General features: G+C 36.2%; 1 protein-coding gene across 4 annotated transcripts in view; it reads left to right on the top strand.

Moving 5' to 3' along the window:
- LOC129238715 (protein suppressor of sable) overlaps positions 1–13,339 on the top strand; it is a 30,807-nt gene extending 17,468 nt beyond the window's left edge. For 3 of the 4 annotated variants that reach the window (XM_054873843.1, XM_054873844.1, XM_054873845.1), the window contains exons 2-8: positions 4,110–4,764; positions 4,898–5,109; positions 6,349–6,720; positions 6,809–7,629; positions 9,196–9,434; positions 10,461–10,573; positions 10,717–13,339. In XM_054873843.1, the coding sequence (XP_054729818.1) occupies positions 4,290–4,764; positions 4,898–5,109; positions 6,349–6,720; positions 6,809–7,629; positions 9,196–9,434; positions 10,461–10,573; positions 10,717–12,399 (3,915 nt within the window). In that variant the 5' untranslated portion in view covers positions 4,110–4,289 and the 3' untranslated portion in view covers positions 12,400–13,339. The remainder of the gene's footprint in view (positions 1–4,109; positions 4,765–4,897; positions 5,110–6,348; positions 6,721–6,808; positions 7,630–9,195; positions 9,435–10,460; positions 10,574–10,716) is intronic. The other variant, XM_054873847.1, reaches the window with a different exon arrangement.
- Positions 13,340–14,262: the final 923 nt, after the last annotated feature.

Genomic DNA, 14,262 nt, shown 5'->3' with positions numbered 1-14,262 from the left:
TCAACGAGCACTTCGCAGAATGCAAGTCAAAATCCGGTGATCATGTTGAAGCCATTGAGGAAATTAATGATGGCGTAATCCTAGTTAACGACCAATCAGCGTTAATACAAGACGGAAATTTAACGAAGTTGGCGAGAGGAACTTTCCTTATAACCTTCAAAGGCGATATTACTGTCAACACCACTACTTAGAGTAACTGGAATGAGATAGATCGAAAACATCCCGAAGCTGTATCTGCGCAACGTATTAACTTCACTGAACATATCGAATTGCTATAACTCCCGTACCTACAGAGAATAAATGTAAAGAACATTAAGGGCATAGCAACACATCTGCGAAATCTCATAGACACCCGCTCCCTACAATCGGGAAGCGCTCTACTCCTGATCCTATTAGCCATCGCTACAACTGTAGCCATATTTTTGAGGCAACGAAGAAAAAAGACAATACTACTGAATAAAACTATAAAAAAAGCCGAGAACGCCTTCGTTTCAAGAGGGGGAGTAGTTAACACCAGCCAACGTGCATCCGGCAAAAATTCTATTCCCACCAATATTGCTGACGACACATCTGCAGGTTTGCGCCTGACAACAACAACAAATTGCATTCGCGAGTCACGCGCACAATAATGTGCAGCAACTGGAAGGCACAGTTGTCGAAATAAGTAATTAGTTGTATTAACTCACCGGATTCAATCGGCTGCCCTTGCTCTCGCAAAGGAAATACAAAATTTTAAAGTAAAGTAGCTAAAACGTATTTGTTACCAACGTTACTTTATGGTTGTAAGTTATATACTCCTTGTGATAGTGTGTGCCGTAGTAAGCTTAAGGGGTCTTCTGGTCTCGAGGGTTTTTTTGGGGATTGATTGTGACAAATCCTGTGAATATTTAAAAAAAATTTTTTTTTTTATTTTAAAGGTACATGTCTTGGCTTTTAAAAAATGGTTTTGACTTTGAAAAAAATTAACACCCGCGACCTTGAAATGGCGCTGAAGACGTCCACCTCCAAACGAAACAGGTCTCCATTTTGGTCACGGTTTTTCCACCTGGGTAATCAGAAAGCAAAAATTAGATATGCGTTGTCTTCAGAGTTGCCCTGGTTAAGTTTTCCCGTGACAGATTTTTTTTTTTAATTTTTTTCAAAAGTTATGCAACAATTTGCAAAAAAAAATTTTTTTTGCTCATTTTTTGAACTTTAAAAGGTTATAAAAATGGAATGAAAAAAAATTTTAAAAATCGTACACGGGGAAACTTAGCGGTAAGTTTTCCGAACCTTTTAAGACCAAAACCATTGAAATCGGAGTATAACTACTATGAAAAGTGTGACCTTTCTGTGGCGTATTTTCGCATACACATACAACAAAATTATGCAAAAAAAAATTCGATTTTTTTTTCGCTGGAGACCAGAAGACCCCCTTAATGTTTTGTATAACAACATTGCAAGATACGTTTGCTGTAGAAAACGTTATGACCACATTTCTGTATCGTTGCTTCCGTATCGTTTTACGATTTGCTTAGATTTAAATGTTTAGTTTTACTCCAGAAGATCATAAACACTCAGGAACCCAGATATCTCAAAGATCGACTTATGTTTTCAAAGTCCTGCCGTTCGTTAAACTTATATACTACTGTGGGCAAAAAGTAAGGTGAATTTATTTGTCAAAGTTCGCGGGATTAAAATTTCGCTCTAGTTATTTTTTTCATGAGTTGGCAGCACTGTTAATAACATCTGGGCCAACATTCATGTGAATGTCATTATCAGTAATATGGCAGAGAAGTGCCATCAAATTTTGTTTGCGGAATGAAGTTTCGGCTGCGGAAACGTTTAGCATGCAGAAGGCATTTGGTGATTCGACCATGTCGCAGAAAAATGTTTATAAGTGGTACAAAGACTTCAAAGAGGGTCGGGAACGTGTTGATGACTTGAAGCGCTCCGGACGACCATCGACGTGAACAGATGACCAACACGTCAATAAAGTGAAGGAGTTAGTGCTCCAAAATCGTCGGTTGACTGTTAAAGACCTTACTGATATGATCGGAATATCAGAAGGATCTGAGAAAACCATTTTGAAAGACCATTTGGGCCTACGAAAAGTCAAATCTCGTTTGGTACCGAAAACTCTCAATTTCTTGGAAAAAAGTCGTCGCGTTGATGTGTGTGAAACAATGCTTTCAGACTATCAGGACAAGCTCAAATGCAGATGAGACTTGGATTTATGCTTGCGACCCTGAAACAACCGACCAATCAAGCGAAGCGAGGCCAGACCGAAAAGAGCACGTCAAAGTCGTTCAAAAACAATCCGAGCTAATAAAAGTGTGTTAATAAAGGTCATGATGACAGTTTTTTTCGATTTTCGTGGTGTGGTGCACTATGAATTCCTTCCACCTGGCCAAACTGTTAATAAGGAATATTATTTGAGCGTTATGCGTCCTTTACGTGAAGCAATTCGTCTAAAAAGACCAGAATTATGGGCCAACAACTCTTGGTTTTTGCACCATGATAATGCACCTTCTCACACTGCACTCGTTCTTCGTGACCATTTCGCCAAAAATTCCACGCATATCGTTCCGCAACCACCGTATTCGCCTGATTTGGCTCCGTGTGACTTCTGGCTATTCCCAAAACTCAAGAGACCACTCCGGGGAACGCGTTTCGAGTCGATTGAGGAGATAAAAGCTGAATCGAAGAAGGTGCTGATGGCTATACCGGAAATGGACTATTTGGCATGTTTCGGGGATTGGAAAAATCGTTGGCGTAAGTGTATTTCATCGATAGGGGATTATTTTGAAGGGGATGAAATTGATTTACAAGAATAAATAAAGATTTTTCATTTTACAACCAAATTCACCTTACTTTTTGCCCACAGTAGTATATATATATATATATATACATATATAATTGGCGCGTACACCCTTTTTGGGTGTTTGGCCGAGCTCCTGCTCCTATTTGTGGTGTGCGCCTTGATGTTGTTCCACAAATGGAGGGACCTACAGTTTCCGAACGCCAGATATTTTTATGAGGAGCTTTTTCATGGCAGAAATACACTCGGAGGTTTGCCATTGCCTGCCGAGGGGCGACCGCTATCAGAAAAATGGTTTTCTTAATTTAGGTGTTTCACCGAGATTCGAACCAACGTTCTCTCTGTGAATTCCGAATGGTAATCACGCACCAACCCATTCGGCTACGGCGGCCGTTAAACTTAGTCCCAATGAAATACAGTTGTTTGGTGACTGAACGTCAATACTTTGTGTTCTCTGTACGTCTTTGGAATACCTTTCCGCACAAAATTAAAATTCAAAAGAAAGCTCGTGCTTCAAACATAAATTGCTTCACTACCTTGCCGAAAATTGCTGAATGTACTCAAATGGTTCCACATTATTTCAATCTATTCTAAATAATCCCTACTCCTACTACTACTATTTTTACCTTACCTTCCTTTTGTAATACCTTCTCCAACTGCAACTTCTTTACCACCAGCTGTAATTTTAATTTTAATTTTGATTTTACTGTTAATCCTTTTATCTACGATTTAATTATGTAAACTATTCTTAAGGTCAATCATTGTAAAAATAACCCATGGTTGTATGTTTGTTTTTGAATAAATAAATAAATAAATAAACTTAAAGTGTTTTACTAACTTACATACCTATCTATTGGGTTTTTCTAAAATTAATGGAAACTTTTTCCAACTTTGTTCCTTTTCCAGCAGTTTTTAGTACTTAGAGTGATTCAAAAATATAGTTTAAGATATAAACTGGGTTTTCATAATTGTTTAAAGTTAAGATTTTAAACTAGCAAACATTCGTTCATATCCCATATGAGCTTCGCGGCTATTATGTTCCTAACCCTACTTTTGCAATTTTACAAATCTTACAAACCTCCGCCACAATCATGTCGATACATTTGTCATACACCCCCAACTCTCACACCTACTTTGCGTAATTTTGAAAGAAAAGTAATGTGGGATGTTTCTTCACTTATTTCATTTCAAATGTCAAAGAAATTTAATTTAAATTTTATAAATATCTAAAAATAAGTAGATTGTACAATTAAATTCGAAGAAACGGAATTCAATGAGCCCATATTCTATTATTATTTTGTATTTGCAGATTTCTTCAACTAAGATCTTCTAAAGTTATAAATTGAATAAATAAAAAACTACCAATAAAGCGTTAGGTGTATTAATACTCGTTTTAACGACTTACGACAAACAGAAAAATTTCATTGACAAAAAATTTAATTAAAAAAAGAAAAAAAGTTTGTTCAAAACACATCAAACTCATGTAAAAATGTCCGAGGAAAGTAATACAGTGAGCTGTAATGCTAACATCATCGCGTCCACCGCCGCCAACGACCAGTCTGCAGTGGCCGCCGAGACGGCGTCCGCTAAAACTGCTGCGGACAGTGCTGCTGGCGTAGATACTATTGCTGATGAAGATTTAGAAGATGGCGAAATCGATGATGACGATGAAGATAATGATGATGATGTTGTTGTTACAAATGCTACAATAAGCAGCACAAAAAATACGGGTGCCAATGTGAGCGCTTCTTCGAACGCTATCGAAAATAATGCGTCGCCTGCGTCCATCACACCACACAAATCACTATCCGCACATCACAACGCCGATACGGCGACGAAAATACCTATAATTGATTTGTCCCATGACCACACACCTTCGCCCACGGGCGTGGCAGGTGGCATCAGCAGCAAGTCGGACGTGTCCGCCAAGTCACGCAGATCCAAAAAGGGTCAACCACCAGCAGGTATTAACCAATAACGTTGCAAGTTGCGCTAAATGAAAAACAATTATTGGCGATCTTTACTTTTTTTCCTAACTTTTGTGTTAAAAGGGAAATTTTAATTTAATAATTTTATTTTTTATTTTTTTCAAAATAGATGATTACATGGAAGAGGTTGAGAAATTGTTGTCAAACGTTTTGAAAAAGTCTGGTGTCAAGCCACAAATGCCCAAATGCTTGGAATCACGTCAGGAGGCCAAAGAATCCGATTCAGCGGTGCAAATTCATGGACAGGGCAGAAGTAGTAGGCGGCGAAAACGCAAAAAGCAGCGTGAGGAAAAAGAGAAGGAAAAGGAGCGCAAAGATAAGGTAATATGTTAACATTGAAAATTTGAAGCGATAAATGAAGTTGCTAAAAGCCACGAAAGGCTTTAAAACATGTAGTACATAAAATTAAAAGTAATAAAAATTTTCATAATTGCATAATAAATAAAAATTACAATAAAATAAAAAAAATAAATTATAGTAAAATTTAATCTTTAAAAACCTTTTACCAGTTTCAACTAAATGGTGGCCAGACGAAATCAAAATTACGATTTCCTTTAATTCAATTTAATCCAAGTTAATAAAATATGTATTTTTCCGTATATTTAAAATTAAAAAAAAAATTTAAATAAAAAAAAATTGTTGAATAAAAAACAAAATTTTAAATAAAAAACAAAAAATTGAAATAAAATTACAAAAAAAATGAATTTTATAAAAAAACAAAAAACAAAAAAAAAAAATTAAAAATTAAAATAAAAAAATTAATTTTTTTTAATCAAATTAAAAATGAATGTTTTTTAATTTTATTAATTTAATAATCAATAATAATTAATTTAATCAATGAGAAGTTATTAAATATACGAAAAAAATAGATAAATCTTATATAAAAACAAACATAGACAATTAAAGAAAAATAAAAACTTGAATAATAAAAAAAACTATTTTAAATAAAAAACAAAAAATTGAAATAAAATTAGAAAAAAATTAATTTTATAAAAAACGAAAATATAAAATTAAAAAAAAATGTTTAATAAAGTGTAAAAAAAATTAAATTTTTAAATTTTTTTAAAATCAATTAAATTTTTTTTTTAATTTTATTAAATGAATCAATAATATAATTTATTATATTTAATTGATAATATAATTTACTTTAATAAAATTAATTTTTAATTTGATTAAAAAAAATAATTTTTAATTTGATTAACAAAAATTAATTTTGAATTTGATTAAAAAAAATTAATTTTTAATTTGATTAAACAAAATAATTTTTAATTTTTTAAATTTCTTCAATTTTTTTTTTAATTTTTTATTTTTGTTTTTTATAAAATTCATTTTTTTTTTAATTTTATATCAATATTTTTTTTTGTTTCGTATTTAAAAGTTTTTTTATTTAACATTTTTATTTATTATACTTTTTTTTTTTTAATTATTGAAGTTTTTATTTTGGTTTTTATATATGATTTATTTATTTTTTTCGTATATTTAATAACTTCTCATTGTTTTTCACAATCAGTATTTCTTTCCGCCATCAAAAAACTAAATTTAATTCTTGCTCTTCTTCAGGAAAAAGGTCGCTATGCTTCACCAGAAACTTTTGATCCGCCCATCACACTGGACGATGACGAGGATGATTTTGAAATGCTGAATGTAGTCGGTGGTAGTCCGTCCAGTACACCTGTGCCTAAGTATGCACCACCCGTTTATCCTCCTTACGATTCAGCCGACGAATCGTATACTTCCTACGATAGTTGTGATTCTTTAGATGACGGTGGTGAGAGGGGTGGCGGTGGCGGCGGTGGTGGTGGTGATACGAAACGTCGTCGGAGGCGCGGTAAAAAGGATCGCAAACGTGGACGCGATCGACGGGCGCGTAGTCGTGAAGATAGCTCACGTGGCGGTGCTGCACCAGAGAAGCGTTCGCGACGCGATTCAACCGTATGTATTTCAATTTTGAAAAGCATTGCATTAAATTTCGAACTAATTAATTATAAATACAACAATTTTTTACATTTTTCGTTTACAGGACGATAAGCATCGTCAGGAACCGCGCAAATTAGAGCTTTGTAAATTCTACCTAATGGAATGTTGTGCCAAAAAAGATAAATGTTCCTACATGCATTCAGATTTTCCATGCAAATACTACTATCTCGGCCAGGATTGTCCCAATAAGGAAACATGTAAATTCATGCATGCAGCACCGTTGTCCGAGCAGTTGCGCAACATACTTTTGAAGCATTTAGAAACCGCGCCAAAAGAGATACTCGGAAATTTTAAGCGAATATCACGTGAAACGGCCATATTATTGATGACTAAACGTAATGAGGAGCTCTGTAAAGAATATAAAGTTGAGAATACCTGGAGTGCGATAGTCAATATACCAACTGGTAATAATCGTCGTGGCCAAAATGGTAATACGCAAAATGATCATCATCAACATCAACATCAAATGCAGCAGCAGCAACAACAACAACAACAACCACACAATAACATACCCTCGCTATTCGATATTGTTGTGAAGCCACCAGTGTCACTAATTGGTCTCGATAAACATCGTAAATCACGTTGGGCTGATTCGCCAACACCAGATGATACCACATCTCCAGTGCCAGATAATAATACACAGCTACCTAGTTATTTGGATTTGAAAAATCTTGAAGGCATTATGAAAGCGGAACACATAGAGAAACTCACCCGTTTGGGTATAACCAATTTGCAGGAAGTCAATCAGATGACTATCGGTCAGTTGCAGCAGGTTGGCATTGATTTCGTGGAAATAAGCGAAGTGCAAAAGAAGGTGCAAAGCAGAATGGAGAGCGGGGCGAAAAATGATAGTGAGAATAACCTGTAAGTAGTAAAAAGATAATATTATACGTTAAGGTTTGCTTTATTTTGTACTTCCATACGAAGGTTTAATATTATTATTAGTTTGAGGGAAATGGTTTGAAACTGTTTCATGGACGTTTTTTAGCTCCTGGGCGATGCTACGACTACTAACATGCCGGTCAACTTCGATTATTTCTGTGATTTTTAGCGACATTCTCGCCATTTTCTTTAACATCAAAAATGCCTGCAGGGAATCAAGGAAGCCTAAATTGCACGTAATTAGTTGTTACAATATCGGCAACATAAGCACCACTAACAATTTCAGTGGCCTGGCTTGCATTTTCGCCTTTATCAAAGAAAAACTGTAAAATGCAGCGAATCTTCTCTTTGTTGACTTCTATTGGTAATACCCTGTAGGTAGGTAGGTAGGTTAGATGGCAAGAGTACTCCAGATACACTACAAGTAGCACTTACGCGCCGTTTTGATACCATAATGTGGACCACTACCTGCGAAAAAATTTAGGGAAGAGAAAACCGTCTACAGCCATCCAGTGCTGTTGATGTAGTGGAGGAGAGAAAAGTGATCTAGGCTTGAGAATTTCTTCAAGCCGTCCCCAAAGGGCACGCTAAGGAATCTCAAGCGCCTAGCCGCCAGAGCCGAACATTTGCAGAGAAAGTGTTCAACAGTCTCTTTCTCTGCAGGATCCCCACAGCTTCTGCAATAGGGGGTGTACGGAATTTCAAGCTTCTCCGCATGAGTACCAATCACCCAGTGACCAGTGAACAACGCAATGAGTTTGGAAATTGAATGGCGGTGGATTCCCATCACCTTAAACGTTCTGTTTATATCGTATTGACATATTAAAATAGCACACGATGAGACTGTCTGAGATGAGGAACCGGTTCTGTTGACCCCTTCCTGGCAAGCTTATCGGCAATTTTACCCTGTTACTCACAACTAAATGGAGCGAACAAGTAAAACAGTAACATATTTTTTATTTTTTTGTGTAAAATGTCACCTTGTCAACGAGTACGATATAAATGTTAAATTGTTTGATCGATACTTTACGAGATATTTATCGATCACTACAGCCAACTAGCAAGAAAATAATGGATTTCGTTTTCCCCAAACTAATATTTTCGCTTCTATTAAATAAGACAAATATTAGTGGTCGCATAAATTTTACTGTTGTAGTTGGTTTAACGAAATATTTATTTGCACGCCCTAGTAGTTTAAACATTTTTTTTATATTTTTTTTTTGTATCGAATTAATGAAATTATAAAACTTAAATATGTAATAAATTAAATTATCATCATTTAAAAATATCTTTCTTTGCATACCCAGGTATATCTTATTGGCATGTTTTATCTTTTTTTTCTTTCCATTGTATGCTTATACCTATGTGTGGGGTCCTATCTTTCATGCCTTCTTAATTTATTTAGCTCTAATATCATTCATTCATTCTCTCTCTCTCTCTCTCTATGTAGCGTAAATTTTCATATTATTTGTCATGCCTACTATCTTATTTAATTGTATTTATTTCATTTGTTTTTACTTCCCATTCTACGTAAATGTATGTCTCTAGTCCTACGACACGCGATGTTGATATGCGTTCTATTCCTAGTTCTACAACTACAGTGGCGACGAAAGCCACATCGGCTGCTGGCGCTTCAACGCGAAATAAAGTGAACGATACTTTGGAGTTGGACAAAGACAATTACGCTTGCTCGAATTCGAATAGCAATAGCAGCAATGGAGTGGTGCGTGTCGATTATTCGCAATATTTAAAGGACTCGAATTTGGCATTCGATCGCAGTGATGCATGTGAGTAAAAAAAATTTTGTACAGTATACTCTCTCAAGCGAACACCTAAGGGACTTAAAAATGTTTACGCTAATGGAAGGTGTCCGCTTATGAGAAAAGTGTGAAAAAGTTAAAAATATGTTATGGGATGGTTAACGTCTTACGGGAGAGTTGTCCGCTCAAGAGAAAAAAATTAAAAAAAAATTCTCGAGGAATTGTGATATGTGCTGAAAAAAGTGTTTGCCTATGAGAGAATATATTACCTAGATTTTGAAATGAACTGAAGTTTTAGAAAAAATGCGCAGTTGCCGAATTACCGAAGGTTAAATATTTCAAACTGATGCAAAAACATTGCCATTTACAGTCAGTCGTTTGCTAGAAGAAGGTCGTAACTAAAAAAATCAAAATTTTTAAAAAACGGCATCAAAGTTTTTAATTTAGTATACTTTTTCACTAAGTGAAAGGAAATAACTTTCTTAATAGTTTGCTTATGTTCAAAGTATATTTAGTCACAGTTGAGGGTGGCAAATCGCCACGGCAGTCGGTTTTATGTTACCGGAATGACTCGGGTTTTTCCCGACCAAGGGCTGCCCACTCTGTCTAGTGAACCGTATCTCACCAAACTTTTCAACTGAGAGGTGGCAGATCGCCACGATAGTCGGCTCTACGTTACCGGAACGAACCGGATTTATATCCGGCCAAGGACTATTTCTTCAGCAGCATTTCCCTTACATGTATCTAGAATGTTTAAGCTGCTACAACAACAACAACGAGGCTATGAAAGATTACGACCTACTCAACTCATGTCCGACATGTCTAACATTCAAAATCCCTCTCCCTTTGAAGTCAGCCCGACGAAAGTGCGTGCTTCTTGGGCCGACCTCGCAGGACTTAACGAATACGTTACCACGACAGTCGGTTCAACGTTACCGGAACGATCCGGATAACCTAATTAAGACCTTTAACTTGAAAATTCCCCAATTTTCATCCCAAAGAAGCCCCTCTAAAGACATTTGATTGATAGAAAAATGTATTTATTTTTTTCAGTTGATGATGAGCGTGATGAAGAGCAGCTAGTTATAGATGATGGTAACTTGGAGCATGAAGATACCCCGCGTCCGTCAATAACGAATAATGAAAACGATATTGTAAACGATGAGGTACGTATTTATGGAAATCCGCGTACAAGTTTATAGGCTATGGCAATGAAGTAGTCTAAAACTACTTTTTTTAATTTTTTTTGGATCCATGGTATATCTCACATATAAAATATTGCATATACTCCTTCTCTATTTTCTACCAGCCGCCGAAAACTAGCGACTTGGCTTCCAGACTGGGTCTGCACTTGAATCCTTTCAATCCGTTCCGAACAAGTGCGAACGATTTCAAAAAGAACGATGAAAAGAAGTCATCAATTACAAATAGCAACGATAATTATCAGCGCAATGAACGTTTGTATGCACCACCACGTACAAGAGGTCGCTCCCGTTCACGTTCTCGCTCCCGTTCGCGCTCACGTTCCCGCTCACACACGCCAACCCGCTCGCAATCCACTACACCGGAAGCTTCAGATTCCGCTGACAATGATGATGCGCCCGCCATCGTTAAACAACCTATTTATGAGCGCAAAACAATGTATGATTTCAATGTTGCTCAAGTTGAAGAGGATGAGCGTCAGCAGTCGGCGAGGAGCGCTAAATCCGATAAGGATATGCGTTGTATCGGCAGTAGTGGCAACCTGTTGCCCTTCCAAGCCGTCACGAATTACACACCCGCCACTGAAATCGATGCCTCGTATACATCTCACCTGCCAATGACATATAAGGTGCGCGAATTCTCAATGCCCCCGGCAAACTATGCTGAATTGCGTCGCAGCCTGCGTGCCACCACGCAAACAGCCGATCCCCGTGTACGACGCATACTCGGCTTGCCAGAGACACGTGCCACCACTGTTGCTTTAAAGCGTGCGGGTCGCAAACTGAGCAACACCATCGCTTCACCAGAGGCTGAAGAATCTCCCAAATATTATACACCACCCAGTAGCACCACCGCCAGTGTAGCAACAAGTGAACGCCGTCCGAGTGTTAGCAAACCAACGGCGCCGAGCACAACATCCCGGTCGGATCCACGTTTGGACCCTAGATGCGCCGCAGCCTCAGCGGCAACGGCTGCCGCAGCGAAAGCGAATGAAGCTGAGAAAAGTAGTGGCGGTGCTGCGGGTAGTGGCGGCAACGCTGCTGCCGATAGCGTCATTACGAAAATTGCCGGCCTGGGTAAGACAATGCGTGACAAAATGCAAAATGCCGCATGGTATCGTGACTTGAGTTCAAATATGAAAATACAATATAATCAAGAATTGGCGCGACTTATCACCGAGCTCCGACGCTTCCACCAGGATAATTCGCCTGATAAGAATTTCAATTTCATCAATTGTAATAAGAAAATAATCGATCACATACTCATCAGTCTTGGCATTTTCATTGATGAAAATGGTGAGGTGAATAAAATCGAGTCTGATAAAACGGAAGAATGCGACATGAATGCGAAGGCCGAAGCGCGCGGCGATTTTATGCAACAATTAGACTTCCCCAATCCACAATTCGACATGCCCAATTCCGGATTTAACTTCGTGAACCCGCCATTTGATTTCCGATTTCCGCCACCACTTTTCGGCGGTGGTCTGGCGAATTTACGTGCGCCTATCGCAGCTGCGGCGTCGGCAATGCCGCCACGGCTAGATGGACCCAGTTTGCTCGGCATGCCACCAATTGGTAACTTCAATCCCTTCAATGTGGGTGCGGGCGTAGGCAACTTTCAAGGTGCTGGACGGGGTCTGCTTGATGCAGGGCCGGGAATGGGTTTCAATGGTTTCTTAAATTTCCCACAACAGCACATGGGTGGTGGTGGCGGTGGAGGACCCCGTAATTTCAATATGGATGGCGGGCATAATAGACGAAATCCAAACAATCGTAGGCACTTTATTTAACAGCTGCGCGTGAAGTAAATTAGTAAAAAAATCAGACAAAAAATAAAAAAAAAAATTATAAAAACAAGAAAATGAAAAAAAACGTATATAATAGAAGACTTAAATAGTAAAATAAATGATTAAATACTAGTGTGCATACGAATATATGTCGATTTTAACGATAAGTACGAAAGGACTCGTTATTGAATAGGTGCGTAGAGTTGTGAGTGACGCGTGACCATTCTATAGCACACCGTGTACAGTGGGGTGAAGTGTTGACAAAATTATACTTAAGCATTTTCCTAGCGCAAACTATTTTTTTAATTTAATTTGAATGCCAATGGAATTGTTAAATGAAATATATTTTAATAACATAAACTACAAAATAGTACATAAACTACTTTTTCATTCATATTTTTTTGTAAAAAATAAATTCGTGTGTATGTGTATGTGTATACGCACACACACATACATAGCTACATATATACATATACAATATGTGTACATTTGTTTATTTTGCTGGGAGCAGCGCTCGACTAACACACCATCGACTTATAAAACAGTCGCTATCGAATATTTGCGTACAAACGAAAATAATAATAATTCGAAGACAAAAATTAAAAGAAAAAAAAAAATATTTCCAACAAAAAAATTAAAAGCAAAAAAAAAAAAATTAAAAGCAAGTTGCGGAAAATTGGAATAGTGAATAAAATCGAAGCAAAACACAGCTAAAATTTCCGTGTCCTGACTTCCGGCTCATTCCCCAAACTGGGTGCTTGTAAGAAAAGTCACAAAAATACTTTACTTAAATTACAAATTTTGTAATGGATTAGGTGTGCAAATTACCAACCGTGACCCTATTTGGTCTAATTATAAGTCGGCACATTTCGGCATTTTGTATCGAAAAATATTTTGTTTTTTAACTGAAAAAGATATTATACACTCTTTTCTCCACACTACTGTCGCTAATTTTTGTTGTTGTTTTTTTTTTTTTTTTTTTGTAAATTTATGTGTAAGACAAATTAAATATTTTACAAAAATAATTTTAATTTTCTACAACGACATGTAAAATGCTCCTTATTTTGATGCTTGTCAAGTGCTTCTTAAAATTCTTGAACTCGAAAAATAAATATAAAAAAGTCAAAGTCAAAATAATAAATAATAATAAAAAAGTTAAATGGTGAGAAAGTAAAATAAGACTAAAATTGCTTAAAAAATGATGATAATAACATAAGGACAAAGGAAATAATATGAAATTTTTAACTGAAAAACAAAGAAAAAATAAGTCGATAATTAAATAAAATAAGCTAAATTATGTGAGGAAAAAATAATTGATTTAATTAACAACTAAACTATATAAAAATACTAAATTTTAATTGACTTAAAACAGTTTTGGTATTAACTATTTTTTTGTATTTAATATTGCTTTTTAAATTTTTCTTTAAATTAAAAAAAAAATTTTTAAAATAGGAAAATTGTTTAATGAACTGACTCGAAATAAACACGTTTGGAAAATTCTGGTTGAATCCTTAAGCTCTGAAAGGAGTATAGAATAAATAATAAAATAAAAGTAAAAAGGCCCAAATTTTGTACAAAATTCTCAAAAATTTAACAAATTTCAAAAAATTGTCATCAAATTTTTCAACTTTTCAATCAATATTTTTAGAAAACATTTAATTGGCGTACACCATTTTTGGGTATTTGGCCGAGCTCCTCTGTATTTGTGGTGTGCGTCTTGATGTTGTTCCACAAATGGAGGGACCTACTGTTTCAAGCCGACTCCGATCCGCAGATATTTTTTATGAAAAGCTTTGTTTATGGCCGAAATACACTCGGAGGTTTGTCATTGCCTGCCGAGGGGCAAAAGCTATTAGAAAAAAACTT

Source organism: Anastrepha obliqua, chromosome 2 (genome assembly GCF_027943255.1).
Source record: "Anastrepha obliqua isolate idAnaObli1 chromosome 2, idAnaObli1_1.0, whole genome shotgun sequence".
NCBI classification, from domain to species: Eukaryota; Metazoa; Arthropoda; class Insecta; order Diptera; family Tephritidae; genus Anastrepha; species Anastrepha obliqua.
This window is presented reverse-complemented; position numbering and strand designations above follow the sequence as displayed.